Here is a 16480-nt window from a genome sequence, read left to right as displayed (position 1 = left end):
AATTTATTTCCACTAATGGACTGAGGAGGATAATATCACTTTTGTTTATTTGAACTTTTTTTTATGGGACTTAATTGTAGCTTTTGCTGAAGTCATACGCTGAAGTAATGCTCGAGTAATGTCTCAACTTCTTGTCTGTCTCTCCTCCAGAGAGTTTAGATCCCAGCAGAGACCATCCAGGCTACAACTTTGCCTCCAACAGCAGTTCAGTGGCGGCAGCCATCCTAGTGCCTTTTATAGCCATGATCATTGCAGGCTTCGCTCTGTACCTCTACAAACACAGGTAAGGCTCGCTACAACAGTAAGCTGATCTTTATTATTTCACTATTAAAGGAGGAATGTCCTTGAATAAGACCAGAAAACTGACAAACAACATCTTCTGATAGCTTATTTTATTTGTTGACAGTGCTGAAGAAATGCTTAGTGTGATTACATTTCAGGAAATGAAGCATCCCAGTGGCCGCATCCTATTCAACTCATTCTCCCTATGTTTATAAAAATCAATATTATTGCATCAGTGCATTAAGTTACCCATATTATGCACGGATTCCTTTTCTTTTTTACCTTGTGAGCCTGCTAGAATATTGAGGTGTACATGCTTTATTGTTCAAAATACACAATACACTGCAAACGCAGGGAACAGCAGAGGCATGAAGTAGACCAATATGACACAAGACAAGTGACAAGGGAAAGAAATAACAACACACGCATATAAGAGAAGCTGACAGGGAATGTGTTTACTTGAAGTTCTTTCCAAGTTGGTGAAGTTTGCTCTTACTTGAGTTATCATGAAAGATAAATGTATATGCATCCTCCTCCAAAATACATTAACTTCAAATTGTTTTTTTTTAATCCACCCTCAATATGAGAAAATCATCATCTGTGATAATAGGAAACCTTCCCTGCAAAATGCTTTGTAACCGTGACAAAGCAGATTGTGGATGCTCACAACATTAGGAACATCTGGTGCTAGGAGTGGATAAAGAATATTGTTCATCCACCCCCCACCCCCACCTCCCTTATTTTTTTTTTTAATTTTTTTTTTTAGAAGAAGACCCAAAGTTCCCTTCAATGGTTACGTGGGCCATGAGAACACTAACGGGCGAGCTACGTTCGAGAACCCTATGTATGACCGCAACATCCAACCCACTGACATCATGGCCAATGAGACAGAGTTCACAGTCAGCACAGTGTGCACAGCTGTATAGCAACCGCTTCCTCCGAAAGTGAGTATCACAACACCGTTGGGTCACCCTGGCTGCACGATACAAAAATAACTTGGAACTTCAGGCATCCATGATTTCATATTTCTCTCTGAGAGTAGATAACGTGAGCCTGAGATAATCGCACATCTGAGGCACCACAACTGTTGAAGCAAGACACAGTTTCTCAGAATGTAGTTTCAAACTCAACCTTTTACCTTCATCCCTGAAGACTTTTCTATGAATAGAAGAAAAACAGGGATTGGTTTTCCTCCTGCAGTCTTCACCATCATATTAATTGTATAAAATAAATCCAGTGTAGTTTGTTTATAAAAATAGAATGGTTTTTATTTGGAATCATGGGAAAATTACATTAATGCATATATTTTCTCTGCTCTCTGTCATCTTTATCTTCTCCATTGTTGTTGTTTTTTTATCCTTTTCTTTCCAACCCACTTCTCTTGTTTCCTGGATTTGAATATATCTCTTTTCCCTCACCCTTCCCCACCATTTTCTACACACTCATCCTGTGTTACGTCACCGATTCAGTCCGGGGACGAGAGGTGCACCACGTCCTCGCCTGCGTGCCAGCTGAGGACATCTATAGCTCCTTGAGCAGAGGGCAAGACAAAGATTATTTTATTTGCTGAAATACCTTCAAGATACATCTCCAGCGGAAAAGGCGCTTACCTGCTGGCGATAAGAAAACAAACAGAAATAAACCACGTGAAGACAACCATCTGAACACGCCAACGACAACAACAACACGCTTTTCGTAACTTTACGTGGTTTCTTGATCATTCTCCATATTTTGAGGAAAAGCTTCCACCTTAAACTGCAGCCAGCGGGGAGTACGACTGGGAGCAAAGCTGTGATGACTTTTCTCACCGCCTAAACCCAAAGGGAATTTTACGGTAAACTTTTAAGTCAAGAAATACACCTGTAGCTTACGGAGACCTCTGTGCAAGCGAACTGTAAGACGGGGAGCGCCGTGTTGGCTTGTGCGTGAATCTGAGGGAGACAGTCTGGACTGTTTCGATTCATCTTTCTCGTTTTCTTCTTTTTTTTTCTCATTAGCTTTTTTTATTGTGTTCGCTCTTTTATGCTGCTCACCTTATGCTTTGAGTCGCTGGACGCCAGTTTTCTTCCCAGCTGTCCACTCCTGAGGTTCTCGAAAAGTATCGGGGACCCCTCAGTTTCTGGCAAAGGATGAATTAAAAATTCAGTGAGTTTTTGAAGGCCTTGCTGGAGACACACACACACACACAGACACACTCGACTTCATCGTTTTTTCTTTCTTTTTTTTTTGTAGCAGGAATAAAATTCTGCTTGGCGAGGCAGCTGTGTCCAGTGTAGGGGTTAAAAGGTAGCTTGGGCTGCTGAAATTAAAAAAAGCACTTAGTGAGGTTGTAGTGAGAGTTGTACATGCGAGTGTGAGTGCGTATGTTCATGTGCACATCTTGTAGCTGCCCTCATCTGTTTTGACCCTAAAAATCCAACCAAACACCCAATGCTGTCTTATTTTATTTTTTTGTTGCTTTAAGAAGTGAAAGTATTGAGTTTAGGAGTTTAGGATAACACCGACTCAGAGGCTCCGAAAACCAGTAAATTAAACGTCGACAATCTATAAATCCAGTCTCCATCGTTTTTCTTTCTGTTCTTTTTGGTTGGTAGCGATTGATCAGATAGATCAAAGGGACCGAAGAGAGACAAATTCACTTCTCAAGCTAACACACTTGAATCAAAGGTTAACCAAGGGGAAGTACTCTTGACATTTGCTCCAAAAACAAGCTTTTTTTTGTAACCATGCCGCCGCCACTGCTGCTCTGAGGCGCTTGAGGAGAAGGGACCATGTCGCAACAAACCAGAATGTAGCACATTCTCCTCGAGAAGAAAGCAAATCTGTCTTTAGATTACACTGTCTGCTTTTTTTCTTTTCTTTTTCAAAGTTTCTTTTAATCCCGGATCCAGCTTTGCTCGTTTCAGCGGATTAAAAGGTGACACAAGTTGCAGCAGTAGCTCCGCTAAACTTTGGCCTTAGGAAAACAAAGATCAAAGTGAGGTCATGTTGTCGCTCTCTGGAAATGTTCAAATGAAGGTGCTCGGGTTTGAAGAATGGATGAAGCGGGAGATGCATTCCCTCTGGATTACATTCAGGTCTTTTTCTTGCAAGCTCACTTCTGACAGCTCGCTCCCCTTTGGAAAAAAAAAAAAATTGCGCTGCTTTGTTTTGTCTTCGCGCTTCATAAAAATGTTGCAGAAGGCTTCCTCAGAGCTGTGACAGCAGGGGAGTCGCTGGCATACTGATTACTCCCATGCATTAAATTGGAAATGATAAATATGATTTTCGGGGGGGGGGTCGAAAAAAGTGTTTATGCCTTTGCTGCTAACGCTTCCCCATATCTATGGCAACTGGGGAGTGATATGCAAAAAAAATATTATATTGAAAATGCAACACAGGAGGAAACTGTCATCTAATATAACAGCAGGGCTCTACCTTGGCTGGTGAATGACACGTCTGATGAAAATACGAATGCTTTGTGACCTGTATTAAGTGTGTGTGTGTGTGTGTGTGTGTGTGTGTGTGAGGGGGGAGGGGGGGGGATGTGTTTTCAAAAACACCCTACTCCACTTCCTGCTCCCGTACCTGTAAATGCTGGCCTGCAGCTGCTGAGTGAGGTGAATAGTGTGCGAATTTCACAGGAGCAAATTGGGCCATTACGTGTAATTTGCTTTAATTTTACCTTCATTATCAAACCCCATAAGAAAATTCATTTTTACATTCCCAATATCAGGACACACGCTCAGATCCCTTTCACTTCTTTAGTTCCTTTTTTGTGTGTGGTTTTTTGTGTGTGTGTGTTAGAAATCAAAAAAGGAAATTTATCTTATGGATTTTTGTTGCTGCGTTATTATTATTATTATTATACATTATGCCCCCCCCCCTTTTTTAATGAAGTCTTTAAATTCGCCCACTGTACATAATTTCCCTCAGAATTCCAGACCTTTTGAAACCAATCACCGTATTGTTCCTTCAATCAGTTTCGCTGTGGGTCGGTAATTGCTTTTACAATTTTATTACTTTTAAAGCTCTCGTTTATCTCGGCCGTACAGATAGAATATTGCCCTGTGCTTGCTCTGGTAGTGAATTGATGGGAGAGGAAACGATTGAATTACCCTGGATATTTCACAGGGAGAGGAGAAGTCGCTCGCGCATTATCTCAAAGGAGCTGCTACTCAGTTCCTATAGTTTTATGTGGCTGTTGCACGTTGCATTTCATTTGTTTTTATTGTGAAATTGCTCCAAATATGTCAGCAAAGTGGACGGCTTCATTATTAAATCCCAGTTTCTGTTAAGGGCACTTTCAAGCGGTCTTTTCCCCAACTTACACAAAACGATCAAACGAACACGTGTAAATAAGGACGGCGTGTTCACAAACCCCAGAGGAAGCAATTCAGTTTGCCTAGATTTAGACTATAAATCTGGATTAACATAATACAGAAGCAAACACTCACACAAATATGATTGTTTTTACTAACAAGGGCTCATTCCCCACAAATTCAAGTTTTAAAAAAAGGTTTTCAAGGGCCAAACACATTTTTCTTTTTTCTTCTTCATCTTCTTACCCCCAGTAAGCACTTTATGTTAATTATAGTGCCTTGTTACCCCCTTATATCATGAATACGCTTTAGAGGCCGTGTTCTTATGTTAAGGAATTCCAATATCTTTCCTAGGATTTTTTTCTTTTATGTCAGATATTAGAAATGTAAGTCTTTTAAGGTTTTCGGTAAAGCCCTTATCCCTGCCCGAGTAACCCACACACACTGAAGAGTCTGCAGGCTTTTTAGATCTGTTTTTAAACTTTGATCTCACTGAAAATCTGAGCTCGTTAGGTTCATGCCAGAGTCACCATCAGTTTGTTTCCCCCCCCAAACGAGCCGTGTGCTCAGTCGTACTGTATTTTGGTGTGCAAGGATTAATGGCCAGGATTTTATGTTCTTGGCTACGTGCTCGGCTGGGTATTTGTCCTCTGTTTGCTTTGCGAGTTTAAAAATAAACCAAAGAACGTTATCCAAATTCAGACGATTTAGAATTAGACATATAGTGATAAAAATTAAGATTTAATATTCTGTCACTTCTTGATGTTGCTTAATTTATTTCTGCTACTCTTGTTTGTTTTTTATGTCGAACAAACCAATTTTATCGATAAATTTCCCTTAATGGTCAGTACATCTATAGAAGTGTTTAACCTATCTAGTGTTAGCCCAGAAAGTTCTCACAGAGAGTGAAGTCTAGTCATATGAAAGTAAAGATCGCAGAGCTCTCAATGAAGCCATGCTCTAAGAGTCAGAATTAAGTCTTTCTTAATAGCAGCCGGCTGCTTCCTGGTTCTCTTTGCATATTTTATGACACAAACGGTCCTCATCTTCAGTTCATTTTCGTTATCAGCCGGTCACAGCTCTGGGTTCTGTCCTGCTCTCCCATCTCTTCTATAATGAAACACACCACAGCTATGGTCTTTGAGTTTCCTTCAAAAGTTCACAGAGTTTTCCTCGCAGTCAGGGACCCGACCAAAGGCTCTCCCTTTCTTCGCGCAGCACAGGACAGCACTGCACATATGTTGAAAAACCGAGCAATCCATCAGTTATGCCGTGTGACATGTTCTGCATCAGCTATCATTTATAATCTCCCGTCTCTCACTGCCACCACATATTGATGGACGGACAATAAATCTCAACTTCCCCGCTGTGTTTTACAGGCCCATTCCATGCAATTTGCCTTCACTATTCAGCCCATTTCAGCTCTTCTAGTGGACTAAAGCGTGGGGACAGAGGGAAGGGATGTATTTTGAAAAGCTTTGAAGCTCAGATGAGTTTTATTCTGTCAATGGGAAATGCGAGCAGCGTGGTAGTAGGATCATTCGTGATCAGATCACTGGATTTATTGCTCAAAAACTACTGAATGTATTTCATTTCACTGAGTGCACCAGAATTTATCTATCTATACTGTGTTGAATATCTGTAATCCCACAACTTTTTCTCTGTTTGTGTGCAGTAATGGATAAAAAAATACAAAAAAACTGTCAGTATGTGTTATCTTTGGACTAAAAACAGAATGTCCAATTTATCTAGAGTATAATATAGCAAAGTATTTACAAAGAGCTGCTTTTTTATTACCAGATATTTTTCTGTTAGTTTTTCCATGGCAACAAACTTATTATAAAGTCCCATATTTTCATTTTGTTTTCTTTCAACATGTTTTTTTCAAGCCAGTTCTGTAAATCTCTCAACTAGTCTCTGTGTGAGACTGAAAAACCCGCAATGCCCAAGCAGGTTCGACATGGCCATTAAAGGCCTCAACGAGGAAAACAAAAGACAAAACGGCGAAAGGCAAAGAGCCAGTGTCGGTGTCTCGCTGTACACCAAAAGGGTTTACCGGTGACGACGTGGACAAACGTGAGCTTGAGCAGACTGTGCAACGACAGAGCAACTGCAGAGGAAATGTCTCTAAGATAAGAGAATATGTTAACAAATAAAAAAAAAACCTTTTTTTGTACAGAGATATATTTTTATGAAAATACATTTGTAATATAAAAAGAGAAAATGGATTGACATATATGTAAATGTTTTTCTTTTTCATTATTGTAGTACAAATGCTAGTGGGGAGTATATGAAAAATCTATATATAAATATAAATATACATATATAAATATATATATATAAATATAAATATATACAAAGAAAAATAGAAACAAGGCTCTTTTGTATATGTAAAAAAGATTGTATATAAAAGTTTACATACATACTGTACATATGTAAGACCCACCATGGCTTGTCTGCAATATATAAAATGTATTTTATCTGTCTGTATATGATGCTTTGCATTGTGTCTAAGCTTATTCTACTTTCTTGAACTTGAAACTTATTTTGAAGGTTTTGGAATAAAACATAAAACCTACCACTTGGGTGAATGCTTGAGTTTATTGCCTCAAAGCCATAATCATTAGTTAATGTATAGTATGATGTATAATGTATCATGTATAGCCTTTCTAAGCGGGGAAGAGGCAAGGCCATATATCCAGTGTTCCTGGTGCTGCTTTGCATGTGTGGGTCAGAATATCTGATTTGTTCTTTAGGTTATTTGTTTTTTCACTCATGTTGGTACAGACTCATTTTATCTTTTGTATAAGCACTACAGTGATGTCCTGTGGTGAATGACCACATTTTTTGTGTGTTTCTAAGTTTGCTCTCTAATTTTTATGTTGCTTTTTTTAATGGAGAGACACAGAATATCAACCAAAAACACAGAAAAATCACATTTTATTGAGTGAAGGAAGTTTGATCCCCTTACATCCCAGTCACAATTCTGGCTCTTATATGACACACAGATTACAGTCATTCAAAACAGATACTCCTGTCTGTTTTGCTGTCAAAGGATATCAGGAACAAGATTGTAGACCTGGTGGATCAGCCTAAATCTACATGGGAGGAGCTTGTTAGTGATCTGAAACCAGCTGGGACCACAGTCACCAAGAACACCATTGGCAACACACGTCACTGTAATCTTACAGCGCCCACAAGGTCCCCCTGCCCCACAAGTCACATGTACAGGCCCTTCTTAAGTTTGGAAGTGAACATCTAAATGATTCAGAGAAGGCTTGGGAGAATGTGCCGTGGACAGGTGAAACCAAAATCAAGCTTGTTGGAACAAACTTTACCTGTTGTGTTTGAAAGAAGGAGTATGACCCAAAGAACACCATCCCCACGGTCAAACGTGGAGGTGGAAACATTAAGCTTTGGGGTGGTTTTCCTGCTGAGGGTACAGGACGACTTCACCACATTGAGGGGAAAATGGACAGGCTTTGGGTTGCCAAGCAGCAGCCAAGAAACTTAAAGGATTTAGAGAGTTTGTGTAAAAAGGAGTGAAGGAAAATCTCTCCTGACATGTGTTCAAACTTGGTGACCAATTACAAACTCTTATCGTTGTGCTCGCCAACAAGAGTTTCGTGTTTTGATTGGGGATCAAATACTTATTCTACTCAATGGCATGCCAATAACTTCAATACTTTTATGTAATGTGTTGATATTCTGTCTCTCTCCATTAAAATGACGCTAGCATAAAAATGATCAATTCAGCCAAGGATGAAATAATGACTCCCCCCACTATACCAGTAAACATCTTAATGGGTTTTTGCTGGTATACTTGTATGCCTGATGCAACCTGATGTCAAAATAAGCTTGGATTTTATGGCTCCAAGCTTATTTTCTTTCTTTTTTCTTTTTTAAAAAAATTGCAAACATGCACACACTTCATGATCTGAGAAAAGAAGAAATACACTACACGATACTGAGTCAGAAGGAGTATTACAATGCATCTTGTGATTTCGGGTGCAGATGTAGACAAAATTGAAAATGATGCAACGGCTCGCATTTGCAATATTTTTGCAGCGAGTAAAAATGTTTAAACAAGAAAGTAGTCAGGGAGAGAAGTCAGCTCAAGTTGTATATTATTCATCAGTAATATCTCAACAGTAGTTTGCTTGCTTAAAGAGCATACACACACACACACACACACACACACACACTTTTGCAAGCAGCCTAATTTAATTTTAATAGTTGTTTTACAACATTGTCAAGTGCTCAATAAACTATATAGATAGTGAAGTTCATAACCTATATTAGGCTCCTGCATTACCACGTATTTTGAACAAGGGTGAATTAATATAAACTATCAGGAATCTTTTTCACCATTAGGGAGATAATTGATCAATAGATCTAGTGAGGGCATGCACTCTCCCTGGAACTCAGTGGTGAAGGGGAGCAGTCCTTCCACTGATGAGGACAGTGGCTTTCTCTTTTAGATCCAAACAGAGTTTCAGCTCATACATTCACTGCTCTTACAGCTATCCTCCAGATTAGCTTGCTCATTGGATAATCCATCCCTGTTGGTAACACACTGTTGAAAAATTCGTAACAAATATGGAGGAGGGGAACTCAAATGAAATCCCAATCTTTTATCCAGGTAGATATATTCATACACAGGTATTTGTTTGTGAAGCAAGTGATTAGGAAAAAGGCAAGGTCCAAAAGTCAGGCAACAGGTCATGCACGATCACAAGGAAGTACAAAAACACACAAGGAGTCTAGGGAAGTGCAACAAACACTGGCAGGCTTGAGTCTCAGTGTGACGAGACAACCTGCCAGCTCATACACTGAAGAGACTGAATGACTACCTCAACACGGGTGTGGCAAAAAAATGATGGAAAACTGAACAAATAAGCTGGAAGGAAAAGGAAAAAAAACTAAACGATTTCACATGGAGGGACTAAACTGAAACTCAATCTTAAGGCAAAGGAGAAAAGAGGAATCTTAATGGACAAATGTAACGGGTTGTTGTGAAGGAGTGCGTTTAAACCCAAAATAAAGTCATTTTTGGTGTCCTAGTTTAATTAAGTATGATGTAAGTGACTAAAGCAAAACGAGAAGTAAAAAGTGGATGAAAAGGAAAAGAATCCTGTAATCGTTTGGATGATAAACTTGTGAAACCACTACTACCTCTCAAACCTCTTGATGTGGACTCTGTATCTTTGATAATGTTATATTGCCCGAGTTGGGGCATTAAGGCATTGACATCTTGTTTGTCGCTCTGTGAGCCAGAGACATCTGACATTCAGCATTTAATGGAATGCTTTGTTAAGCTTCTAAAGTGTGTGCCATTTGATGAATCACAGCACCGATTAAGAGCCGAAGTGTTTGACACGACAGGATGTGTCACGTAACCATGAGCGTTTGCTTTTTTGAACACCGCATGACTGGGATTTTAAGTCGGTACTTAAGAAGTTTTTCCTCTGAGAAACGTTTGCACATTTAATTTATCTGTGCAGCACTTATCGGTAAAAAATGTTACTGTCAAAAATGTCATATTTGCATCACTTACAGCAGTGACATTTTGTCTGACTCTTCTTTTAATAGCATTACAGATAGTCATGCACATATTACAGTATGTCTATATTATGTGTATAGACATACTGTATTATGGCCCATGAAGACTCCATAGGGTTTGTATTGCATGACGAGCCAATATATCCCTCTTTTATTTCCAAACAGAAAGCTATATAACCCCAATAAAAAATGGTCCTGTGTAAAAAGTAAATTAAAAAATGTGGTGAGCTGCACTGCATTTGCTTCCTAACTTATTCACAGAACACAGAAAATATATCAAATGTTTCAACTGAAAAAATGTTATAGTTTTAAGAAAACATAAGGTGGTTCTGCACGTTCTCCACACTAAACAAAGACCATGAGCACTCAGTTCAAAAGCCTGCATCTCTGAGAGTATGGGGCGGATCCGTGATTACGGCAGTGGCTGCCTCCACATCTGAAAAGCCCCATAAACAGTGAAAACTATATACAAGCTTTTGAGAACCATGTCCTCCCATGGAGATGATATTCAGGGAAGTTCTCGCATGTTTCGGTAAGACTGTGCTAAACTACTGCTGCAGGCTTAACAGTAGAAGAGTTCAGGTGCTGAAATGACCATCATGCAGTCCAGACCTTCACCACATATACACATCTGGTGCATCATGAAATGGAACCTAGGACTGCTGATGAGCTGGAATCCTCACAGATAAGAATAGCACAACATTCCTGTCCCACAGGTCCAGCAGCCGCTCTCCTCAGTTCCCAGACATTTGGAAAAAAAGAAAAGATCTATGCAGTTGTACATGGCTCTGTCCTATGTAGCAAATTCAAAATAAGATCATATTTTTTCTTAAAATGGTACATTTTCTCAGCTTAGACATTTTAATGTGTTTACTGTGTTCTGCTGTGGATAAAATATGCATTTATGAGATTTGCAAATTCTTGGATTCCATTGTTATTTACATTTTATAGACTGTTCTTTTGAATCTGAGGTTGTATTTCATTCTCCATAAAAAGGAAGATTTGGGGGTGGAGGGGTGTGTGGATGATCAGAAATGCACATATTCAGTTCAGTTTTATTTATAGATGCCAAATCACAACAACAGCTGCCTCAAGGTGCTTTATACTGTAAGGTAAAGACCTTACAATAACACAAAGAAAACAAAGGAAGACTCGAGGGTGGAGTGCATCTATCGTTGCAATAATACGTGACGTGCAAGTGAAACTTCACAACTTGCTCTCCTACTTTCACAGATAATTTGAGACATCATATAAGCTCTTGTAAAGTCAGCGACCAGGTTATCATCCCCTTGGATAATAACTTTCAACCAGCCGGCTTATTGCAAATGTGCTTTAGTTTTTATAGACAGATGCTGACACAGCCAAAAACTCCTTCCCTCAGGCCTGTGTGTCACTCTTAGCATGTGGCTGGCCATTAGCTTTAATTACATTATATTTATATCACAGAAAGGCGTCACGATGCTTCACTATTGTGCAACACAACAGAAATCTGGAAAAGCAAAATAGTTGCATCATCAGATTTCTCAAGGCACTGTGAAGCAAAGTCCAAAAGATTCGATGCTTGCAATAATTTCACGAGGACAGTAGCACACTGTGCATTACTGCATTAATGGTACAGAAGTTAAACTGACTTTTATTAGTAGCAAGGTTATTTCTCTCGATTTAATGGATCTGTTACCTCATTTCTCACTCTCCAAATGCATCTCTTTATGAATACAAAGATCCAAAAAGACAAGTGGCCACAGACGTGAGCACACTAGAACCTAAACTGTAACACATTTGCTTTGGCTCCGAGTGCATCAGTAAGCCCTATACAGACAGGAAGAATGATGATAGGTCTTACTTGCCTGTCTTCAAAAATCCCAAGGGGCTGGCTTCCACTCTCAGCCAATCCCCTCTTCTGAAAGAAAACCACATATCTTGCAGTACTAACGCAGCCACGTGATGGTGGTGAAAAGGATTTACAGAGAGCAGAGAAGAAGCGCTGATCCGTGTGCAGATAAACAAAAGAAATAAGGGAAACGCGAAGTTTGCGCTGTGGGAAAATTTCTGTTAGTGCTCAAGTAGTGTGGAGAGGGCTTCACTCATACTTGTGTGGGATTTGAGTAGGTGTGCTGCTGCCTCATTCACTTTGGGGCTGACCGGTGGCAGAGGGTGATTGAAGTGGAATGACTGATCGTTTGATTTTTAGAAATACCTGAGGAGCTGAACAAAGCAGCCTTTCCAGCAGCCTTTGGGTTTGGTGTTGTTGTGTTTATTCAACCGGCTTCCCACAAAAGCAGATGGCTGGGAGCTTTTCCAGCACAGAGTGTGTAGTTGATTGCATTTTCTCCACCACTCTCTGATGTGTCTTTCGACATACAATACCTACTCTTTTTACTCACCACCGTCACTAGAGCGCCGCTGCACGTCTCCATAAAGCCTCTCAGTTTAAGATCAGGGGAAAAAGACAGAAAATAACACAAAACTACAGAATATCAGGTTTAATTTTTTTTAACTTTTAAATACCTCTTTGCTCGAATGTCATGTAACCACAAAAGACCAGAGTCTCTCTGTAGTTTTTCATACTGGACTCAATCTGTCATCTACATTTAGACACCAGTGCCAGAAGAGCAAAGAGAGAGACGTGTAATCACAGTTTAAAGGCAGCGGGGAAATCAAATGCTCAGCTCTGTTGATGTGGCTTCAGTCACGCGAGAATACTGTAAACACATTAAACCAGAGGTGTCAAACATAAGACCCGGGGGCCAGAATTGGCCAGGCAAAGACTCCAATCCGGCCCAGTAGACTGCTTTGGAATATAAGAAGGAAGGCTTAAATTTTGGTCTTTTAATTGTATTTTAATAAGATTTGCAGCTTCTTCTGATTGATAAAGACCCCCGCCATGGCCATTCATACTTCACTATCATTTTCTCTGGGGTAAATGTGTAGGTTAAACTTTTTTAAACTGACGAAAAGAGGAGTTCACTGGTCCGGCCCACTTAGGGTCAAAGTATGCGTCCTATCATGTAAAATGAGTTTAACATCCCTGCATTAAACTGTCTCTTAGTAAGTTACTATACAAAAATTGTAAAATCAGATGCAGCATGAATCAAAGCACCAACAGAGAAAGAGAATAGGAAAGCAATTTTGGTTCATTTCGGACATTTGTTGGGGAAATCAAGCTGAAAGCTAAATATACCGGCACGTCTAAAACAGAATAGAAATACAAAGTCCCCTTTTTTCTTTTCTTTTTACTCAAGCAGAATAAGAAAACAAGGAGATGTATAAACTTACTCATGGAACCAAAGAAAAAAATTTCCCCTCTGCTCAGCCTCACCATTGAAGTATTGGACAGAGAGGAAACCCCACCGTGTGTCTTCGCTTTGCTTTACAGATTTATGTATGAGCATGCTGTGTACACGCTTAAAAAAAACATGTAGTGTGTCATAAAAAATGCATAGACGAACATGAGTACTTGGAGGAGGGAAAACAATATTTTACAACGTGGTTATTAAAATAAAGTCAAGCCAAATACCTTCAAAAATATGAAAGCAAGAACTCAAAAGTCACAGTCTCAAGAGCATGGAGGACATTCCCAGAGACAACCAGTGCCTTTAGGAGAACTGGACAGGGCCGTAGAAGGCCCTCAACCCATCAGCAGGATCAGTATCTGTGCCTTTATCAAGGAGGAACAGGATTAGCACTGCCCACTAGGTGATGGGATGAAATGCTGCACTGTCAGACCCTAAGCTGGTGAAGTGGGTCCTGGGTTCCTCCTGGTGCACAATAATGCCTGACCTCATATGGCGTGAGTATACAGGCAGTTCCTGGAGGATGAAATAATCGATACCACTGTCTGTCCCCCACGTTTGCCTGACCTAAATCCAATAGAACACCTCTGGGACATTATGTTTCGCTTCATCTGACACTGCCAGGTTGCACCTCAGACTCTCCAAGAGCTCAGTGATCCCCAAGGACACCATCTCATTAGGAGCATGCCCTGATATTGACAGGTAAGCATGTGTACAGGCATGTGGGAGCATGCATACAAACATTTTGAGCTGCTACAATGAAATTTCAGAAAAATGGACTAGCTGCCCCATCATTTTTTCACTTTGATTCTCAGGGTGTCTTTGAATTGATCCGTCTTTAGGTTGATAATTTGCATTTCCATCAAAAGAAACGCAATAGTTTGAGATCTGATGTGCTGTCAAAGTGTTATTTTTATCGTCTATAGCAGTGTATATGGTGACAAAATTATTTTCTTTAGCAATGGAGTGGAGAATCATAGTGATGACACGTGATCTGAGGACCAAAATTAAATTAATACTCTCCACAAGTTATTGTAGAGAAACCACTAAGGCCAACAAGATACTGCAAAGGGTCATAAAGGGTCTGATACACCACTAGAGGCGAACATGCAAAGCAATTTTCTTCTTTTTTTCTTCCATTACAATCACTGAAATGAGCCCAGGCTATGGGGATTTCTGGCGAAACACCTTGGATCTGCTGAATTTAATTAGAAATGTCTTAAATATCCCCTAATCTCCATGAATAAGTACATATTTTATGGATGCCTCATTCATATTTTTTTCACATACATTCTCTCAACTGCAAAAGCAGATCATAGTACACAAGATGTGCAATCCGCATCAAGAATTAACAATGGACTCATCTAATTATGTTACTGACTCAACACAAAGGTGTGTTTTTTGAAAAGTTGTGTATTACTTAAAAAAAACACACGTAAAATGGCGCACAAAGAGAAAAGAGAAGAGATAACAGTAACAAAACGCTGGTGAAGTTGTGATGTTGTGGCCACTAACTACACCTGAATGCCACAGCTGAACAGCATCTGCTAGTTAGTGGGGCTGTACAACCAAGCGCTCCTTCCAATTTGGCTATCGGTCGCTGTGCTGTGTGGACACTTTGATTAGGATTGTTTGTCATGGTTTTAAACAGGTGTCTTGAGACTTGTAAAGCTGACTTTTCTTTTGTACAGTTTTAAACCTTCCTGTGAGGCAAAGGAAGCTTGGCAGGGGCTCTCTGTCATTAGACTTCAAATCACCTTTCAGCCATGGAGTCTAGGCTTTGTCATTGTTGTTATTTTATGTATTGCAGCTTAGCTTTTTTTCTTTGTGTTTTTTTTTTCTGTTTGGCCTTGACGACTTGATGAATTCTTTTCATGTCCCTTTCATTTCTTTGCCATCCATTCATCTGCATTGGTTAATTTGAATGGTTGAGGAAAATCTGCAACCGAGCATGTGGGCACACACTCACAGGTAGTTTTTCAAACCTGTCCACCACCACGCTAATTACCAACAGCACGGCTAAATGCATGCCCTTTCTGGAACAACAGCATTCTTTCACATTCAGCTAAATTTTAAGTTCATAATACTAGTTTAATTGTTGTTTTTCTTAAAACCCTGACCATACCATTACACACTGGTCCACAACACCACTCAAGAATCCAAGTTCACACACTGCTTTGCATTTAATCATTTATCATTTATTATTAATCTCTGGCTCTCTCCACAGTCTGTCTCTTGTTCCATCTCGTTCTACGATCACCCCCAACTGTTTGCAGCAGATGGCTGCCCTCCCTGAGCCCGGTTTGGAAATTTCTTCTTGTTGAAAGGGAGTTTTTCCTTCCCTGAGTCGCCAAGTGTTTTCTCTTTGGGGTCGAGTGGTCGGGGATTTCACCCTATTATTGGAGGGTCTTTAACTTACAATATAAAGCATCTTGATGCCACTGTTGTGATTTGATGGTGTATAAATAAAATTCAATTAAACTGACAGAGATGCGATAAAGTCAGGTCCTGGTTGTAATTAATTGAAGCCAGACTACTTTTCTAGGTAGATCACCCATGTTCTCTTCTTTTGGTCCTGCAAAACAAAATTAACACAACTCCCACACTGTTTCACTTACAGCTAACACATTCATTAGTTTGCACCCAACTGAAAGATAGCAATTTAATAAATGTATTAGTCATTAGTGATACAGTGTGTGAGAGTTTATGGAACTTTTTCTCCATTGTACCTGTCGCTTACTCTGGAGTTCAGATATTTTGGACCAACTAAAAATAGGAAGTCAAATGATGGGGAAAAAAAGTGTGTGACACAAATGGGGCCGCCTGACTCAGCAGAATGGGACAGATGCTTCAGCAGAAGAGAGAACGAATACTGTTAAGACCTGCCCACATTTGAAACATGGGGAGAACATGCAAAGACCATACAAGAAGGCCCCAATGCAGTTATTTGCTATAATTGTTGCTGTAATGGTTAAAGTATTCAAAAATCGCATACTGTCAATCAAAAAAATCCGATCTGTGCAGTGTTAAGTATAAAATAAA

At 39.7% G+C, this 16480-nt stretch overlaps 1 protein-coding gene across 2 annotated transcripts in view; it reads left to right on the top strand.

The window, feature by feature from the left end:
- Positions 1-16480, top strand: part of csmd2 (CUB and Sushi multiple domains 2) — a 268656-nt gene that overhangs the window by 249971 nt on the left and 2205 nt on the right. The window contains exons 71-73 of one of the 2 annotated variants that reach the window (XM_025902308.1): positions 151-283; positions 1049-1226; positions 1752-7161. In XM_025902308.1, the coding sequence (XP_025758093.1) occupies positions 151-283; positions 1049-1208 (293 nt within the window). In that variant the 3' untranslated portion in view covers positions 1209-1226; positions 1752-7161. Of the gene's footprint in view, positions 1-150; positions 284-1048; positions 1227-1751; positions 7162-16480 lie in introns of those variants that run through there. The other variant, XM_025902309.1, reaches the window with a different exon arrangement.

Source organism: Oreochromis niloticus, linkage group LG22 (genome assembly GCF_001858045.2).
Source record: "Oreochromis niloticus isolate F11D_XX linkage group LG22, O_niloticus_UMD_NMBU, whole genome shotgun sequence".
Lineage (NCBI taxonomy): Eukaryota > Metazoa > Chordata > Actinopteri > Cichliformes > Cichlidae > Oreochromis > Oreochromis niloticus.
The sequence above is the reverse complement of the archived record's forward strand: the minus strand, read 5'-3'. Positions and strand labels throughout refer to the sequence as shown.